Source organism: Copadichromis virginalis, linkage group LG13, assembly GCF_057382275.1.
Source record: "Copadichromis virginalis isolate Kocher_CV1m ecotype Utaka linkage group LG13, C_Virginalis_male_GT1.1, whole genome shotgun sequence".
Classification (NCBI taxonomy): Eukaryota; Metazoa; Chordata; class Actinopteri; order Cichliformes; family Cichlidae; genus Copadichromis; species Copadichromis virginalis.
Window position 1 is genome coordinate 14,181,232 of NC_140630.1, and position 14,002 is coordinate 14,195,233.

Genomic DNA, 14,002 nt, shown 5'->3' on the forward strand with positions numbered 1-14,002 from the left:
TTTTTCAGACTGATTGAAGTCGTGTGTGTGTGTTTTATCTTCTATGAATTTATTCTACATATTTATTGTTTGGAAACTTATTTGAGCTAATAAGAGCTTTCTGTATATTATTTTCTCTCTTTTTTTGTGGTTTTGTTAATGATTCAATCTTGATGAAGACACATTGCACAGAAACACTGTTGCCGCGAGGAAAGAACCAATCATAACCATCAATGAAAAAGTTTACTTGGGTTTCTTGCGTATGGTTTTTAGTACCTCATATGGATGCCTAAAACCTGGTGCTTTTATTTTTTCTGGGCAGGTGAGTGTGGACATAACCCCACCCCCCACCCACTCTGAGTCACGCTTGTCTAATCGCTGTCTTGTAGTTCCTGTTTGCCCCCACCTTCCTTACAGCCTGTGTTGTGGAGGTCACCCTCATGGTACACGTGACATCGCTGCCTCTGTAAAGCCCATTTGTTGTCATCATGTGAACCCACTTTTATTTGATTAGTGACAGATTTCACCACGTAAAACCAAAGCTGACAGAAAAAGAAAAAAAAGTTGTTCCTTTCTCTCTCTTTTTGCTGTGAGTGTTTGCATCTTGTTTCCTCTCGCCATCGCACTCTGTAACCTCTTTGTGTTTCATTCAAGTCATACACGTTTTTGAGCATCACCTGTATGTTGCTTTGTATTTATGCAATAGTTGCAGTTGTGACTACGATGGTTTGTGGATTTAGGCGTGACTTCGCTAAACAGAGTGTAACACAAAGAAATGGGCAAAAATAAGGAAAAAAAAATAAAAGAACCTTTTTGAATGTCCAACTAAAACGCTTCCTGTCACTTCATTTATCAGCTAATGATGTCCTCAACATGTCCACGGGTTTAAGTGTGTCACTTTTTTTGTATTTTTTTTTCTTTCTTTTTTTTAATTGGACCTACTTTCTGAAGCTTTTGTCATGTGTTCAGGTTACAGCGCCCTCTACTGGAACTAAAACCAGGTGAATTGAAGGTCCATCTTAAGTTATTGTAGTTTCAAATATAAAGTTTCCATTAATTTACAGAAAACAGTTAAAAGGTCAAACTCTGTGGTCAAATATGAAGGAGCACATAAGGTCTGGTGGATTAGATCAGAGCCTTATGTTTGACACCCCTGTATCAGAGGGTAGTGGCATGTGTAGCATGGGGGGAGGCTAACCTGGGTACCATTACTGGATGCAAGCACTGACTGGGATTTGAACCCCCGCCCAATTATTTCAAAGACCGTAATGACATAACAGGAACTTAAGGAACAACTGGAGCAGATGTGGAAAGTCAAGTTCAACGTGATCCCAGAACCTTAGAAAGGCAGAACCCATTAAAGTCCCAGGACTCGGATCGAGGGCCCAAGCTTCATTATCACAAACATACCACCCCCCAGGGGGTGAGAGGGAGATTTCTTTTTTTAATATACATATAAACGCATATACATTATGGGCTAATTTGAATTTTGCACTTAAGATAAATGGATTGAAGTGAGCCATGGCTAGAACCTAGAACAAAGTGACAAGCTGTGCAGCCAGAGGAGACTGGCAGGGATATTTGGACAATTTTTATAGTACTTGAATGTTTTATCCCTTCACTGTTCACTGTTTGGATGAACAGTCGGTGATTTAGGGAAAAGCAGTTTCAGGCAATACATCTAACGCTGTGATGGAACTGTGACGGCAGTTACCGTGCTTCAGTCATAACAATCAAGAAAACAATTTTGTTGAAATTTGACAAAAACTGTAGCGTGATCACAGTGTGTCCTTTGCTCTCCCCTTCATATCTACCTGATCGTAGCAGTTGGCTGGCAATCCCTGAGAGCGCTGCTGCTGCAGTTTTCTTCCTGTTAATTTTCCTTCCCACCATTGCCAAGTGCTTCCTAATAGAAAGTCATCTGACTGTACAACAGTAAGGTCTTTACCTTACAATATAAAAAGCAAACCAAAAAACCTTCCACGGAGCCAATCGATCAATCAGAACAGTAAGTTTTATTTATTGGTTCCAGCTGCACTGTATGCTATATGTTCACCTTGTACAAGAAACAAATACAAATACTCACACTAAAAACCAAACAATCTGCGAGCAGCCGCCTCTTGCTAACGTCACGGGGCTAAAGGGAATGAACGTGGCTGCCGTTGTTCCAAGAGGGCTCGACGCCTCCGAGGGCGCCACAGCTGGCTTTCATTAGAGCAGAAAAACAAGGAGGAAGAAACTATAAGGAGGAGAGGACGCGGTTGGTCACATCAGACTACGATTATATGAACATTTAACAAGGCAATACAAATCTAACAGGAGTGAAAAGCTTGAACATCAAAAAATGTACATTTGATATATAAAAAATACCACAATGGAGAAAGACGTGGAGACGTGAGGAGCAGTAATCAAGACCTATTTTCTTTTTTTAAACTTTTTTCTATTCCTTTTTGGACAGAATTGAAGGTTATTATATTGTTCCTGAGTCAGTAAGAGATTTGCTGTTTTTGTTTTTCCAAAAGCTGTCATACTTCAGAAGCTTTTTTCTTTTTCTCCAAAGGTCCTTTGGATGCAAACAGATAATATTTGGGACACTGTTCGCCACTTTAACTAAATAAAAGTACCTCAGTTCAGCAGAGATTGGAAAAGTTACAACAGGAATACATAATTTAAGTGACGCGGTCCATGTACGATATTTAACCATGAAAGCCTGCCATTTTTTATTCTTTATATTTCCTCCTTTTTGGTTTGAAAGGATGATTTTTCCACATCTACTGCCCCGCATCCCATCTCTTCACTCAGGCGGCCTCTAGCCGGCAAAGATGGAGTGCAGTTTGTTTTTCTTTTCTTGTCTGAAAACTGTAAATCTGTTCATTTTCACACACTGAAGAACAGAAACACAGTCATATAGGATAAAAAGAAGAAAGTCTAAGAAAAAAAAAACTAAACACAGGGTATGTTTGTGCTGAAATGGGCGCGACTGAAGGAAACAGAGTCGTCCTGTTGAGCTTGAGGGGAGGGTTTCCATCCTGCACGTGGCTACTGTCAACGTGTCCCATAAGTCAGGAGGAAATCTCCCTAAAATATACTAAAACAAAAAGTATTGTGTAAATCGAGAAGGAATGAAGATAAAAGATATGAAGGGAGGGGAGATTTCAGATCCGTGTGGCAGCTCATTTGTGTATTAACGTCCACTGTCCTCACTTAGTGGTTTCACAAAAAAAAAAAAGAAAGAAGAAAAAGTGTGAAACGTTGCCCGGCAGGCAGTCTGCTGGTAGGTTCGGATGGCTGAAATCAAGCGTACGTATAGTCGGATGGTTGAGTTGTTAGGTCGCTGGGTTTGTTTGTTTTTTTAGTTTACATCAATTTTTAGTTTCCTCCTCTTCTCAGCTACAGCAGCAGTCCTATGGCTCAGTCATGTGCTCTCTCATGGGGTCGCCGTGTTTGGAGGGCTGATTGGGGGAGGTGGCCTGTGACGGATGGGTGCCAGGGGGCAGGGTGTGGGCGATGGGAACTCCCCCGGCAACCAACCCCTCCATAGGTCCGGGAATCCCACCGGGGGCGACGCCCACCACGCCAGGAGGAAATCTGGAGATAGATAAAGCGTGATCAGCAGATATGTTAAGGAGTTAACCTTTTAATAAGTGTTATTTTTCCACATTTTACACTTTTTTTTCCATAAAAAACTAATATTTGTTACTCAGGATCATTTCTGTATGAAACTGCATGTTAAAAAAAAAATCATGATTAAAAACGTAATGTGAAATAAGTAATGCACGATGACGCACTGAGGATGCAAATAAACCAACAGAAACTTAACAACTGATATGCAGTGAACTTACTGAGTAACATCAGCTTAAAAATGTCCAATAATGGTACAAGTGGTACAGGAGCATCATCCTGGGATTAATGTCATGGTACTTTGGGGCTATATAAATATATGCATACAAGTGGTGCCAATGGCTCTACTTATTAAAGAAGCTCCAAGCTTTAACTTGACGAGGCCAAAGGCTGTTTATTTGTCGTTGGTGATCGGGATCTGAAAGGATTTGTTTGACATCATTCACTGGATTGATCGGAGCAAATGGAAAGCCCAAGGAACTGAGTGAAGATCTGAGAAAGAGAACTGTAGATTTCTACAGTTAGAGTTGGAATTGTCTAGTGAAGTCATTTCCAAATAACTGCAGATTATTAAGAGCATCAACATTTATGGATCAGAACTTATTCAGTTGTGTCACCACTTTGCTGAGGCCTGGAAGAAGACCCAAATTAGTCAGGATGTTCAGAAAAAGCCCAGGAACCACCAAGGCTGAATCCCACTGGACCCAGAAGACGTTGACCAAGAAAGAAGCTCCTGTGCAAAAAAAGTGGCACCTTCAAGCTCGACTTAAATTTGCCGTTGCCCACACAGGATGCAGAATGGCTCCTTAAGAAACGTTTTATGATCAGACGAGACACAGATTGAGCTTATTTGGCCACAGTGACGTGAGGTATCTTTTAAGAAGTGAAGGTGAGGCTTTCAACATCACACTCTGAAGCTGTTTTGCTGCCAGTGGTGCTAGAACATCGAACAAACTGGATAGAATAATGACGGAGGAGGACGACCTCCAGCATTACGCTTCTGGACTGGCCTTCTGAAAACCATGTATACTTTTGTGTGTCTTAGAGAAAATCCAAAATCAATTTAAACTGGAACGTTCTTGTTTTGGCTTTTTTTAAGAGTCATTAAAGATGCACAATGATTCCAACCTGGAAAAATAAATCTTTAAAAGCCCCAAATTACCATGACTTTCATGCTCATGATGAGTGCATGTACACTTCTGACCACAACTCTAAATGATAATGTCAGGGGATCTTATCTGAACTAAAAGGGTCATTCGCCCAAACTACAAACAAACAAACAAACAAACAAACAAACAAAAACCCCATGACAACAACAAAACAGGAGAGATAGGCTGCGTTCACACTGCAGAGCCTTAGTATTCAATATGGATGTAATCAGATCCAGCTTCTTTAAAAAAAAAAAAAAAAAAAAAAAGTGGCTAAACCTTGTCGGGAATTGTCCAGAATGCAAAAACAACCATTTTTGAGGTGAGTGTGTGATCCATTCAGTTAAATTAATCGGTTGTGTGTGTGAGATTAAAGATTAAATTAAAGATTAAATTAGTGCTGTCAGCGTTAATCTCGCGAACATGACGTTAACGCCATAAACGCATTAACGTCCGTTAACGAGCTAACCGCGCTAACGCGTTGACGTCATGCAGCCCCACGCACGGGGCGATCTGCGTTAACTCACTAACAGAGAGTTAATCGCGTTAATGCGGTTATGGCGTTAACGTCATTTTAACGAGATTAACACTGACAGCACTAGAATAAATATAAAACAGAATTTAAACGTAGGCATGTAACATAGAACAACAAAACTACTGTAGCAAACAGGAACACTAAATAGCCTCATATCTCATGCCTGAGATAACAGTAACATTTAAATGTGAGTTTCTCTCTGTAGATGGAAATAGATTTCATGTAATTGCCAACTTGACCTCATTCAATCACAGACTTGATGAGAGCAGGCTGACTACCTCTTATGGCAGGTTTTAGTGTTGGCTGTGCTCACCGCGTAGCAAAACACATATGGAAATGGCCCTAAATTAAACTGGAAAATATCTGATTCTGTGTGTTTGGTGCTGTTCTGAAAAAAAAAAGAAAGAATTAGATTTGTGTCCACTTTTACCTGCAGTGTGAACCTTTTTTATTTGATCAGATTTTAGGATTTAAGATTTCAGTGAACTGGTTATAGCTCCTCCCAGAAAAAATAAATACAGCAGTTTGGGTGAATTGATCCTTTATTATAGGGCGGGGAAATGTGGGGGGAAAACGCTCACTGCAAACAAAATCACAAATAAATATTATAAATTACGATTTCTCCGCCAAATCCCTTTCTAGAACTTTTATTCTCCCCCCAACTTCCTGCTTTCAGTCTTCCCTCGTGAACTGTAAGAGTAATGGCACCTTTTTCTACTCAGTCCACATACATAACTACAGATGTACCACTTCCTTACAAAAAACAAAACAAAACATCAAACATTAGAGTGACCCTGTGTACTGCTTTCCACTACTTCAGGGAGGGGAGGGCGAGCCGGGGGAATCGATGGGATGCTGGGTAGAGTGGGTACAGTTACAGAACAGGGAGGTTAGAGTGAGAGGCAGAAAAAGGCTACAGGTTTCACAGGGGTTTTATTCATGATGTTATTCATTTGCCCTGGCCTGTTGGCCAGCAGTGATGGTATTCATTTACCTGGTTGGGAATTAGGTATATAATTTGTCCTGCATTCCCCCCGTTGCTATGGCCTGTACCATGGTTTGGTTCACTCGGCTGTGTGAGAGAAGCAGTTCAGTCTGGTTTAGACAATATAGAGACTGAGAACTTAACATGGGATTCATTAATTTGGGCCAAGTTCTATGTATAAATACGCCACAAAAACTAGGACCCAGCCTATTATGCAGAATTGTTACAAACACACATATGAATATTTAAGCTACCCCTCCCCCACGTATTAAACCTCACTACTGCAGGCGCTCAAAATGACAGGTGATCTCTGCGTTATGCTGGGCTCACATAAATCCACCTCCTACCTGTAGGCGGCACCGTTGATCTCTGGGTGAACTTGAGGCTGCTGCTGCTCCATCATTCCCCAAGGCGCCGTGGTAACAAAGAACTCTTTGTTGACGCAGTTTCGGAGGCTCTCGGGAATACGGCCTGTGTCGGGGCGAGATTGAGCTATGGTGAGCAGAGAAATGAGAAATTTGAGAGCGAGCGTGGGAATGTGTGCCATCTAAGACGTGTCGGTACCGGTTATGGCTCTGCGAATTTCTGTGGCAGCGGCCTCTCTCATCTCCAGCGATGCCTGCTCGCTGTACCAGGCAGTGTGGGGTGTGCAGATCAAGTTGGGGGCGTCTTTTAGCGGACCTTGGGAAAAACTGCTGAGCAGCAAATAAAGACAGAAACGGGGAAGTTAAATACAAGAGGAAGAAAACATTATTTCTATTGAACTGAACTTATAAACAAAGGATGATGCTGAAAGCACCTGAAAGGTTCTGACTCATGGACGTCCAAGGCGGCGCCCCGTATCCTTCCTTCTTTCAGGGCCTGAGCCAAAGCCTTCTCATCCACTAGACCCCCACGTGCACAGTTGACCAAGAAAGCACCTTGACGCATCTACACACAGAGCAGCGCAGCATTCAGTGTTCATCTCTCGATAAAAATGTCTCACTTCAACAAATAACAGCATGCGTGCTTTTGTGATGGCACACACAGAGGGCTGCTGTCACTGGCTCAATGCTGCACGGGAAGCAAAAACAAGGCTTCTGTTAATAATAAAACGGGACACGTAAATGACACCAGTGCCTTCAAATTCAATTGCTTTTATGTGATGATTTCAGTTATTAAGGTAAAAAATCTACCTGACTCCTATGTGAAAAAATTATTCCTGCAATCGAGTGTTTGTGATAACTGATATTGAGTCTTTCACGTTGTTGTGGAGGAATTTTGGTGCACTCTTCTTTGCAGGATTGCTTTAATTCAGCCACATTGGAGGATTTTTGAACATCAACAGGCTTTTTAAAGTCATTCCAAAACACCTCAATCACATTTAAGTCTGGACTGTGACCCGGCCACTGCAAAACCAGTCGGAGGTTGACTTCCTGATGTGCTTCACATCACTGAACTTCTGCATAACCCAAGTGTGCATGAGCTGCAGGGCTTAAATTGATAGCTGGATATTCCACTTCAGGATTTTCTGGCAGAGGAAAGAATTCATGGTTCCACCTACTACAGCAAGTCACCCAGGTCCTGAAGCAGCAAATCAGCCCCAGACCATCACACTACCACCACCATGTTTGACTGTTGCTATGATGGTTCTTTTATTGAGTGGGACTCAAACCTTTCAAAAAGGGATCATCAGGATGTTTGTTCACAAGCATTCTTTTTGGTAAGCAGTGGCTTTCTCCTTGAAGTCTCCCATGGATGTCTTTTTTTTTGCCCAGTCTCTTTCTTATTGTTGAATCATGAACTCTGAGGCACACAATGCCTGCAGTTCTTTAGATGTTGTCCTGGGTTCTCTTCAAAATTATTCTTGCAGTAATTTAGGTAGGTTGACCACGCCTGGGAAGTTTCACCACTCTTCCAAATTTTCTCCATTTGTGGATAATGACTCTCTCTGCGGTTCGCTGGAGTTCTAAAGCCCTAGAAATGGCTTTTTAACCCTTTCCAGACTGCAAGATGTGGGTTTTTATCTTTAGAGTGTGGCCCGAGTGAGAGTTTCTGCAGAGCATGGTGTGATGTGTGGGGTTTTGGGGGAGGTTTTTTTTTTTTTTTTTTTAGATTTTTTTTGCCTAATTCACTTTGTCAGACAGGTTCTATTTATGTGATTCTTGATTCAGCAGAACTGGGAGGAATCAGATGTGGGTGTGTCTAGTGAAAAGACTGGGGGTTGGAGGTGGAAATCATCACTTAAACACTGCTTTTCTGATTTACTAAGGAGAACTTTGTCTAATATTAAAATCTTTAAATGATCTGAACCATATAAATATGACAAATGTGCAAGTTGGCTGCATTCATGATAATGCTTAAGATCAAACAGCTCAATTTTTGTTTCTGTAAGATAAACACAAGTACTAATATGCGCTTCTGTACGTTTGCAGTACAGGTTAAGTTCTATAGGTGGCAGCAGTGACCAGGAAAAGACTGTAGAGGCGCTTCTTGTATTCTTAGTGCTACAGAGACAAAAACTTGACAAGACATGTGTTATACTGCTAAAAAACAGTTTATTAAATATATAAGAAAGTCAAGTTACTATGTTCTATTTGGGTCAGAACTATTTAATTTCATTAGCATTTAAAAAATAAAAATATATTTTCTGTCCTATAAATGTACTGTATATGGTTTGTGAAAAACATGCACCAGACCATACTTTGACTGCACATGCTCCTACACCCACATACTCACATATACTCTGGCAGTGTTTGGGAGACACTAGAAAGCTACAAAAGGACAGAAACAACATGGAAGAACAGCCTGATTATGTTAACACCCCCTGCCTACCACTTTACAGATGCAGATGGATCCGCATATTTGATTTGTCACAGATTTTTACGCCCCTTCCTGACACAGTCCTCCCAGAGATTTGTGCCTCCACCACCCACCACTCTAAAGAAAAAAAACTCAGAATCATGTTCCACCACCATCCACTCCCAAATATATAATCAGAATTCAGAGATTGTCCAAACACCTGTGTTTCTTTGCTTGATCCTAGCACTCATTAAAAGCTCGCTTTAACAGCCTGTTATTTTAAGTTGCCAACAAAGGAGCGCTGGCAGTCTAGATAAACCCAAAGCTGGCTGACTCGGCTGCTGGTCTGAAGCTGTCCTACCAGCCTCAAGGAGAAAGCGCTCCTGCCAAGGCGAGACAATCTCCCTTTACCTCATGTCAGAATTTCCCGGTCCCCCCACCTGTTTGATGGTGAAGTCGTTGATGAGGTGGTGGTTGTGTTCGTTCAGGTTGCAGTGCAGGGAGACGCAGTCGCTCTGGTAGAGCAAGTCCTGGAGAGTATAGACTCGCTGCACGCCCAGCGAGCGCTCCAAGCCGTCCTGGAGGTAGGGGTCGTAGAAGATCACGTTGAAGCCAAACGCCTTGGCCCGCATGGCCACTGCCTGGCCTGAACGACCTGAGGCGGCCACGAGAGGAGAAAGAGCATCAACTAACCTTACTTTTAATAGGTGTTAGTGAAATGTGTCGGCAGCTGCTTAATGTATTGATAGGAATTCAGGTCAGACATTTAAATATTATCATTAGCTTCTGCTATACTTTGTGTTCAGTGCCTATTATATAATATCAGACTCTGAAGGTGTCCTGATGGGTCATGCACAGGAGGAAGCAGATCCTTTAATCTGTGTAAGACGCACATTGTGGTGGGATCTGGGCAAGTTGTTCTATAAAATTATGCAGTGAGGCAGGGTGCACCTGCTAAAAGAAGCTAGTGTCCTTGGGGAATACACTAGCTATGAAGAAGTTTGGTACTGTTAGACAAATAGATAGTATGTGTCAAAGAACATCCACACAAATGCTGGAACTCGAGGTTTCCCAGTCGAACACTGCCCGGAGAATCACACTGACGTCTGTTCTCATCTCGGGTTAAGGTTCATCCAACCAGCCCACCTTTCTTAAAGTTTGGGTGCTCATGTGTCTACTGAATTTGCTTTGGGCAGTGGATAGAGGACGACGTTCTCCAGTTATAGAGGGATATGTGTTTTTTTACTTCTCTTTCAGAGCCAACATGAAAGTTTTTCAGCATTTTTGCAGTTGTAACTAAATAATCATTGTTATTTACTTGACCTACAGAGCTTACCAAATGTATTAGACCAAAACTTAATGCAAGAATTGTTCCAAAGTTGCACTAACAGTACTGGTAATTACCAAAAATTATTTTGTAATGAATCTGTGATGAATAATCTATCAGTATGTCCAAGCTCTTTAATTAAAACGATATTTTTAAACCTAAAATATAATTGTCATTGTTATTTGTGAATATTCAATATGTATTTACATAAAAGTAGAAAAGTAGACTCTTTTTTTTAAAATAAGATGCCAAATAACAAATAACAGGTCTAATGTTATGCAGAGAATTGGATTCTGTTTGTTTTGTGGTTAATAAATAACAATATAATTTTAAGTTTTAAACATGTTTTTGACAGATTTCGAAAATATTTGTGGGTTTTTTTGACAGGTGGTCTGTATCATTGGTTTCAATGCTGTGGCTAATCATTCAATATGCACTTTTCAGCTCTGCACGCTTTCTGCAATAAAACCCAAAACAAGCAACTTACCAAATCCGATCAGGCCCAACGTCTCTCCTCGGATCCTGGCTGCTCCTGACGCCACCTCCCGGATCTGCTCCACGCTCTGGACCCGCGTGCCCTCCCGAAGAGCCTGGTACAGCCAGGTGTTTCGCCGGTACAGGTTAAGGATGTGACAAAGCGTCGAGTCTGCTGTTTCTTCTACGGCCGCTGAGGGAATATTACACACTGCAATGCCTGGACAAGGAGAGATAGCAATTTAGTCGACTACTGCTGTAACAATATTGCTTCACAGATTACTGTCACTGCTTTGGAGAGAGAGAGAGATCCATTTGCTAGTATTTTATTTTACGAAATAAATGGCAGGATATTTCTCCGTCTTTATGACTTACTACAGAATAAAATCCCGCTGTGTATAAAACTGAAATATGAATGATAAGAGGATCGTTCTAATTGCTAATTATGCCCACCAAAAGACTGGCAGCGTACTGAAATATAGGAGCGCAAATGACAATAATTAGGATATCACACAAATCCTGTTCTCATACCAAACATATGCCGACGGGGCCAAATGGGAATCACAGGGAGAGTTTGATATCAGTCGGAGCAGCTGCTCTGCATGTGAAATTAGCTCTGTTACATCTACTGTTTACAGTAAACTCCTGTACATATGTGTCGCGTAAACATCGCGAGCAGAGTTTGATTTGGTCCTCCTCCGCGATGCATATTTTCCACTTGATGAATCATCCTTTATGTTTTCTCTTTGTAGTGAATGAGCTAGCCACACGAGCAGATAGGCTCCTTCATTATTCACGCCGCGTGATTACGCTCCGCGCCTGAGCCGCCCTGCTCGCAACGCTCATCTTTCGTGTGCATCTGTCCCTCAGTCTCACCGAGCTCCCCGGCAGCCTTGATGTCGATGTTGTCGTAGCCGCTGCCGATGCGAATGATGATGCGCAGCGCCTTGAACTTCTCCAAGTCCTCTCTGGTCAGGGTGATGGTGTGGTACATCATGGCCCCTACGGCCTCATTCAGCACCTGGGGGACATCAGAGAGGATAAGGCCTCATCATCATCACTGCTTATGTCCACAGCCATTATTAGTTGAACATTTTCATCTGCATTTATATTGCTACCCCAATGTCATTACTGTTCTTAATCATCCTCAACCCGGCACTGATATTCAGATGGCTCTTCTGTAACAGCCAACATGAATATGCGTGCTCTCGCTACCTCCCATCTTCCCAAAGTTTATGTCCGCTATTCTTCATCTAAATGCAAATGGATTGTTTATATGTGCACTAAAATATGAGTGATTGCCTTTGTGTTTACTGTACAATGAGTGCTTGCCAAAGCTGGTTTTTGTCACAACACATCCATTCAAACTGTATGCAAACAAGGTTAGAATGGATGCAGGCAGGACAATAAAGTAGACTGACAGCTGCTGAGAAACCCACAAAGCATAAACAAGTAGATTCTGCAAGCCAAGGGCTGTTAAGTAACCGGTCTGAATTCACATCCTGCTAACTAAATTAACCCTAGCCGAGCCAGAACAGCGCAGCCGTGAATTTCCACAGAGCATTCACAGTGGAGCTATCTGAAGGAAGGGCTGGGTGCTAAACTCAAGGTTAAAGCTCTCCTCGTGCATCGCTCTCATTACTCGAGTAAAGCGGGCCAGCTGGAGAAGGACAAACAGGGATACAAGCTGAGTGTACATGAAGTGGAAACTGTGAGAAAAATTACGTTTTCTTTCTGTGGTATTCATGGCTGTTTAAAAAAGTGCCGCTCTGAGCTGATACATCACGTGCTCCTTCGCATTTAAACACAGCAAAGGATCGTGATTACTGCAATCCATTTCAATTTGTGTGGAGATTAAACTTGAAATATGTTTGCAGTTGTGTTTGAAAGGTGAGAAGAAGAATATTTCTGTTTTCAGTCTTTACACTAAACTAAGCCCAACATATCTCTCCTTTAGCCAAATGAAAGCGTGTGCCACTTACAGTCATGTGAAAAAGAAACGGCACCCTCTTTCTGATACATAAGGTTTTATATATCAGGATGCACTGACAAATCAGCTGGCCCATATCAGGTCTTAAAATTAGGTAAATATGTCACACATTTCAATCAGGTCATTGCAGAATCTTGATTATTTTCTATTTCAGCCATTTCAGGGATTGTTGTCCTGTTGCATGACCCAGTTTTAACACGATGGCCTCACATAATCTAGAATACTTTTGTATAAGGAGGAGTTCATGGTTGACTCAAAGACTGCAAGGTGACCAGGACCCAAATCATCACCCGTCCACCACCATGCTTCACCGTTTGTACGAGTTATTTGTGCTGAAATTCAGTGTTTTGATTTGTTTTCTTTATAATTGGTACTGTGCATTGTAGTCAAACATCTCCACTGTGAACATTGTTCCAGACGTCTTGTGTTTTTTTTAAGATGAACTTTGCAAACCTAAGCCGTGCTCCTTTAGAGACAAGGGACTTTCTCCTGGCAACCCTTCCAAACAAGTTAGTTTCTGTGTAACACATCACGCACTGTTGCTCACACCAGGTTATATTTACCTAATTGCATGACCTACTCAAAACCAGATGACTTTTCATTCCTGTCCTAATCTGTAAAATCTTAGAACAGAGAGAGGGTGTAGTTCCTTTTTCTCATGACCATAGCTTCTGAGGTGCCGGTAGGCTTATTGTTGGCTTTAAACCAACAAGCTAAGCTAAGTTAATTACCTGCAGCTGCTTCTAGCTCCAAAAGCCATTTCACTACAACAATGAAGCAAACTTCAATCAGTTATTTGACCACTTTCCTCTGCACTTTAAGCACCTTGTTATGCAATCACAGGCTTGGGGCTTCAGAGGAAAGTTTTGAATTTTGGACTTGGGTTTGTTGAGTTTTTGTGTCGGAAAGGGAAAAAGGATTGCTGATCGGCAGCTAGTGTGAAGATGGAGTTGATGGAGGGATGAATGTAAAGAACAAATCAATTCACTTCAGTTTTACTTATATAGCTCCCAATCACAGCGGCAGTTGCCTCAAGATGCTTTATATTGTATGGTAAAGACCCTACAACAATACAGAGAACAGAGAAAATCTAAGACACATCAAGTCAAGCACGATCAATTTTTTAAATAATACATTTACTGCTCATATATTTTAAGACTAT

General features: G+C 41.6%; 1 protein-coding gene across 5 annotated transcripts in view; it reads right to left on the reverse strand.

Annotated features, from left to right (window-relative positions):
• Window positions 1-13: 13 nt before the first annotated feature.
• Window positions 14-14,002, reverse strand: part of LOC146695354 (C-terminal-binding protein 2-like) — an 89,762-nt gene continuing 75,773 nt past the window's right edge. For 2 of the 5 annotated variants that reach the window (XM_085477447.1, XM_085477444.1), the window contains 7 exons: window positions 11,727-11,871; window positions 10,864-11,070; window positions 9,490-9,704; window positions 7,068-7,198; window positions 6,833-6,960; window positions 6,616-6,739; window positions 14-3,567 (listed from right to left, as the gene is read on the reverse strand). In XM_085477447.1, coding sequence (XP_085333573.1) covers window positions 3,384-3,567; window positions 6,616-6,739; window positions 6,833-6,960; window positions 7,068-7,198; window positions 9,490-9,704; window positions 10,864-11,070; window positions 11,727-11,871 — 1,134 coding nt within the window. In that variant the 3' untranslated portion in view covers window positions 14-3,383. Of the gene's footprint in view, window positions 3,568-6,277; window positions 6,356-6,615; window positions 6,740-6,832; window positions 6,964-7,067; window positions 7,199-9,489; window positions 9,705-10,863; window positions 11,071-11,726; window positions 11,872-14,002 lie in introns of all 5 variants that reach the window. The other 3 variants (XM_085477445.1, XM_085477446.1, XM_085477443.1) reach the window with 3 other exon arrangements.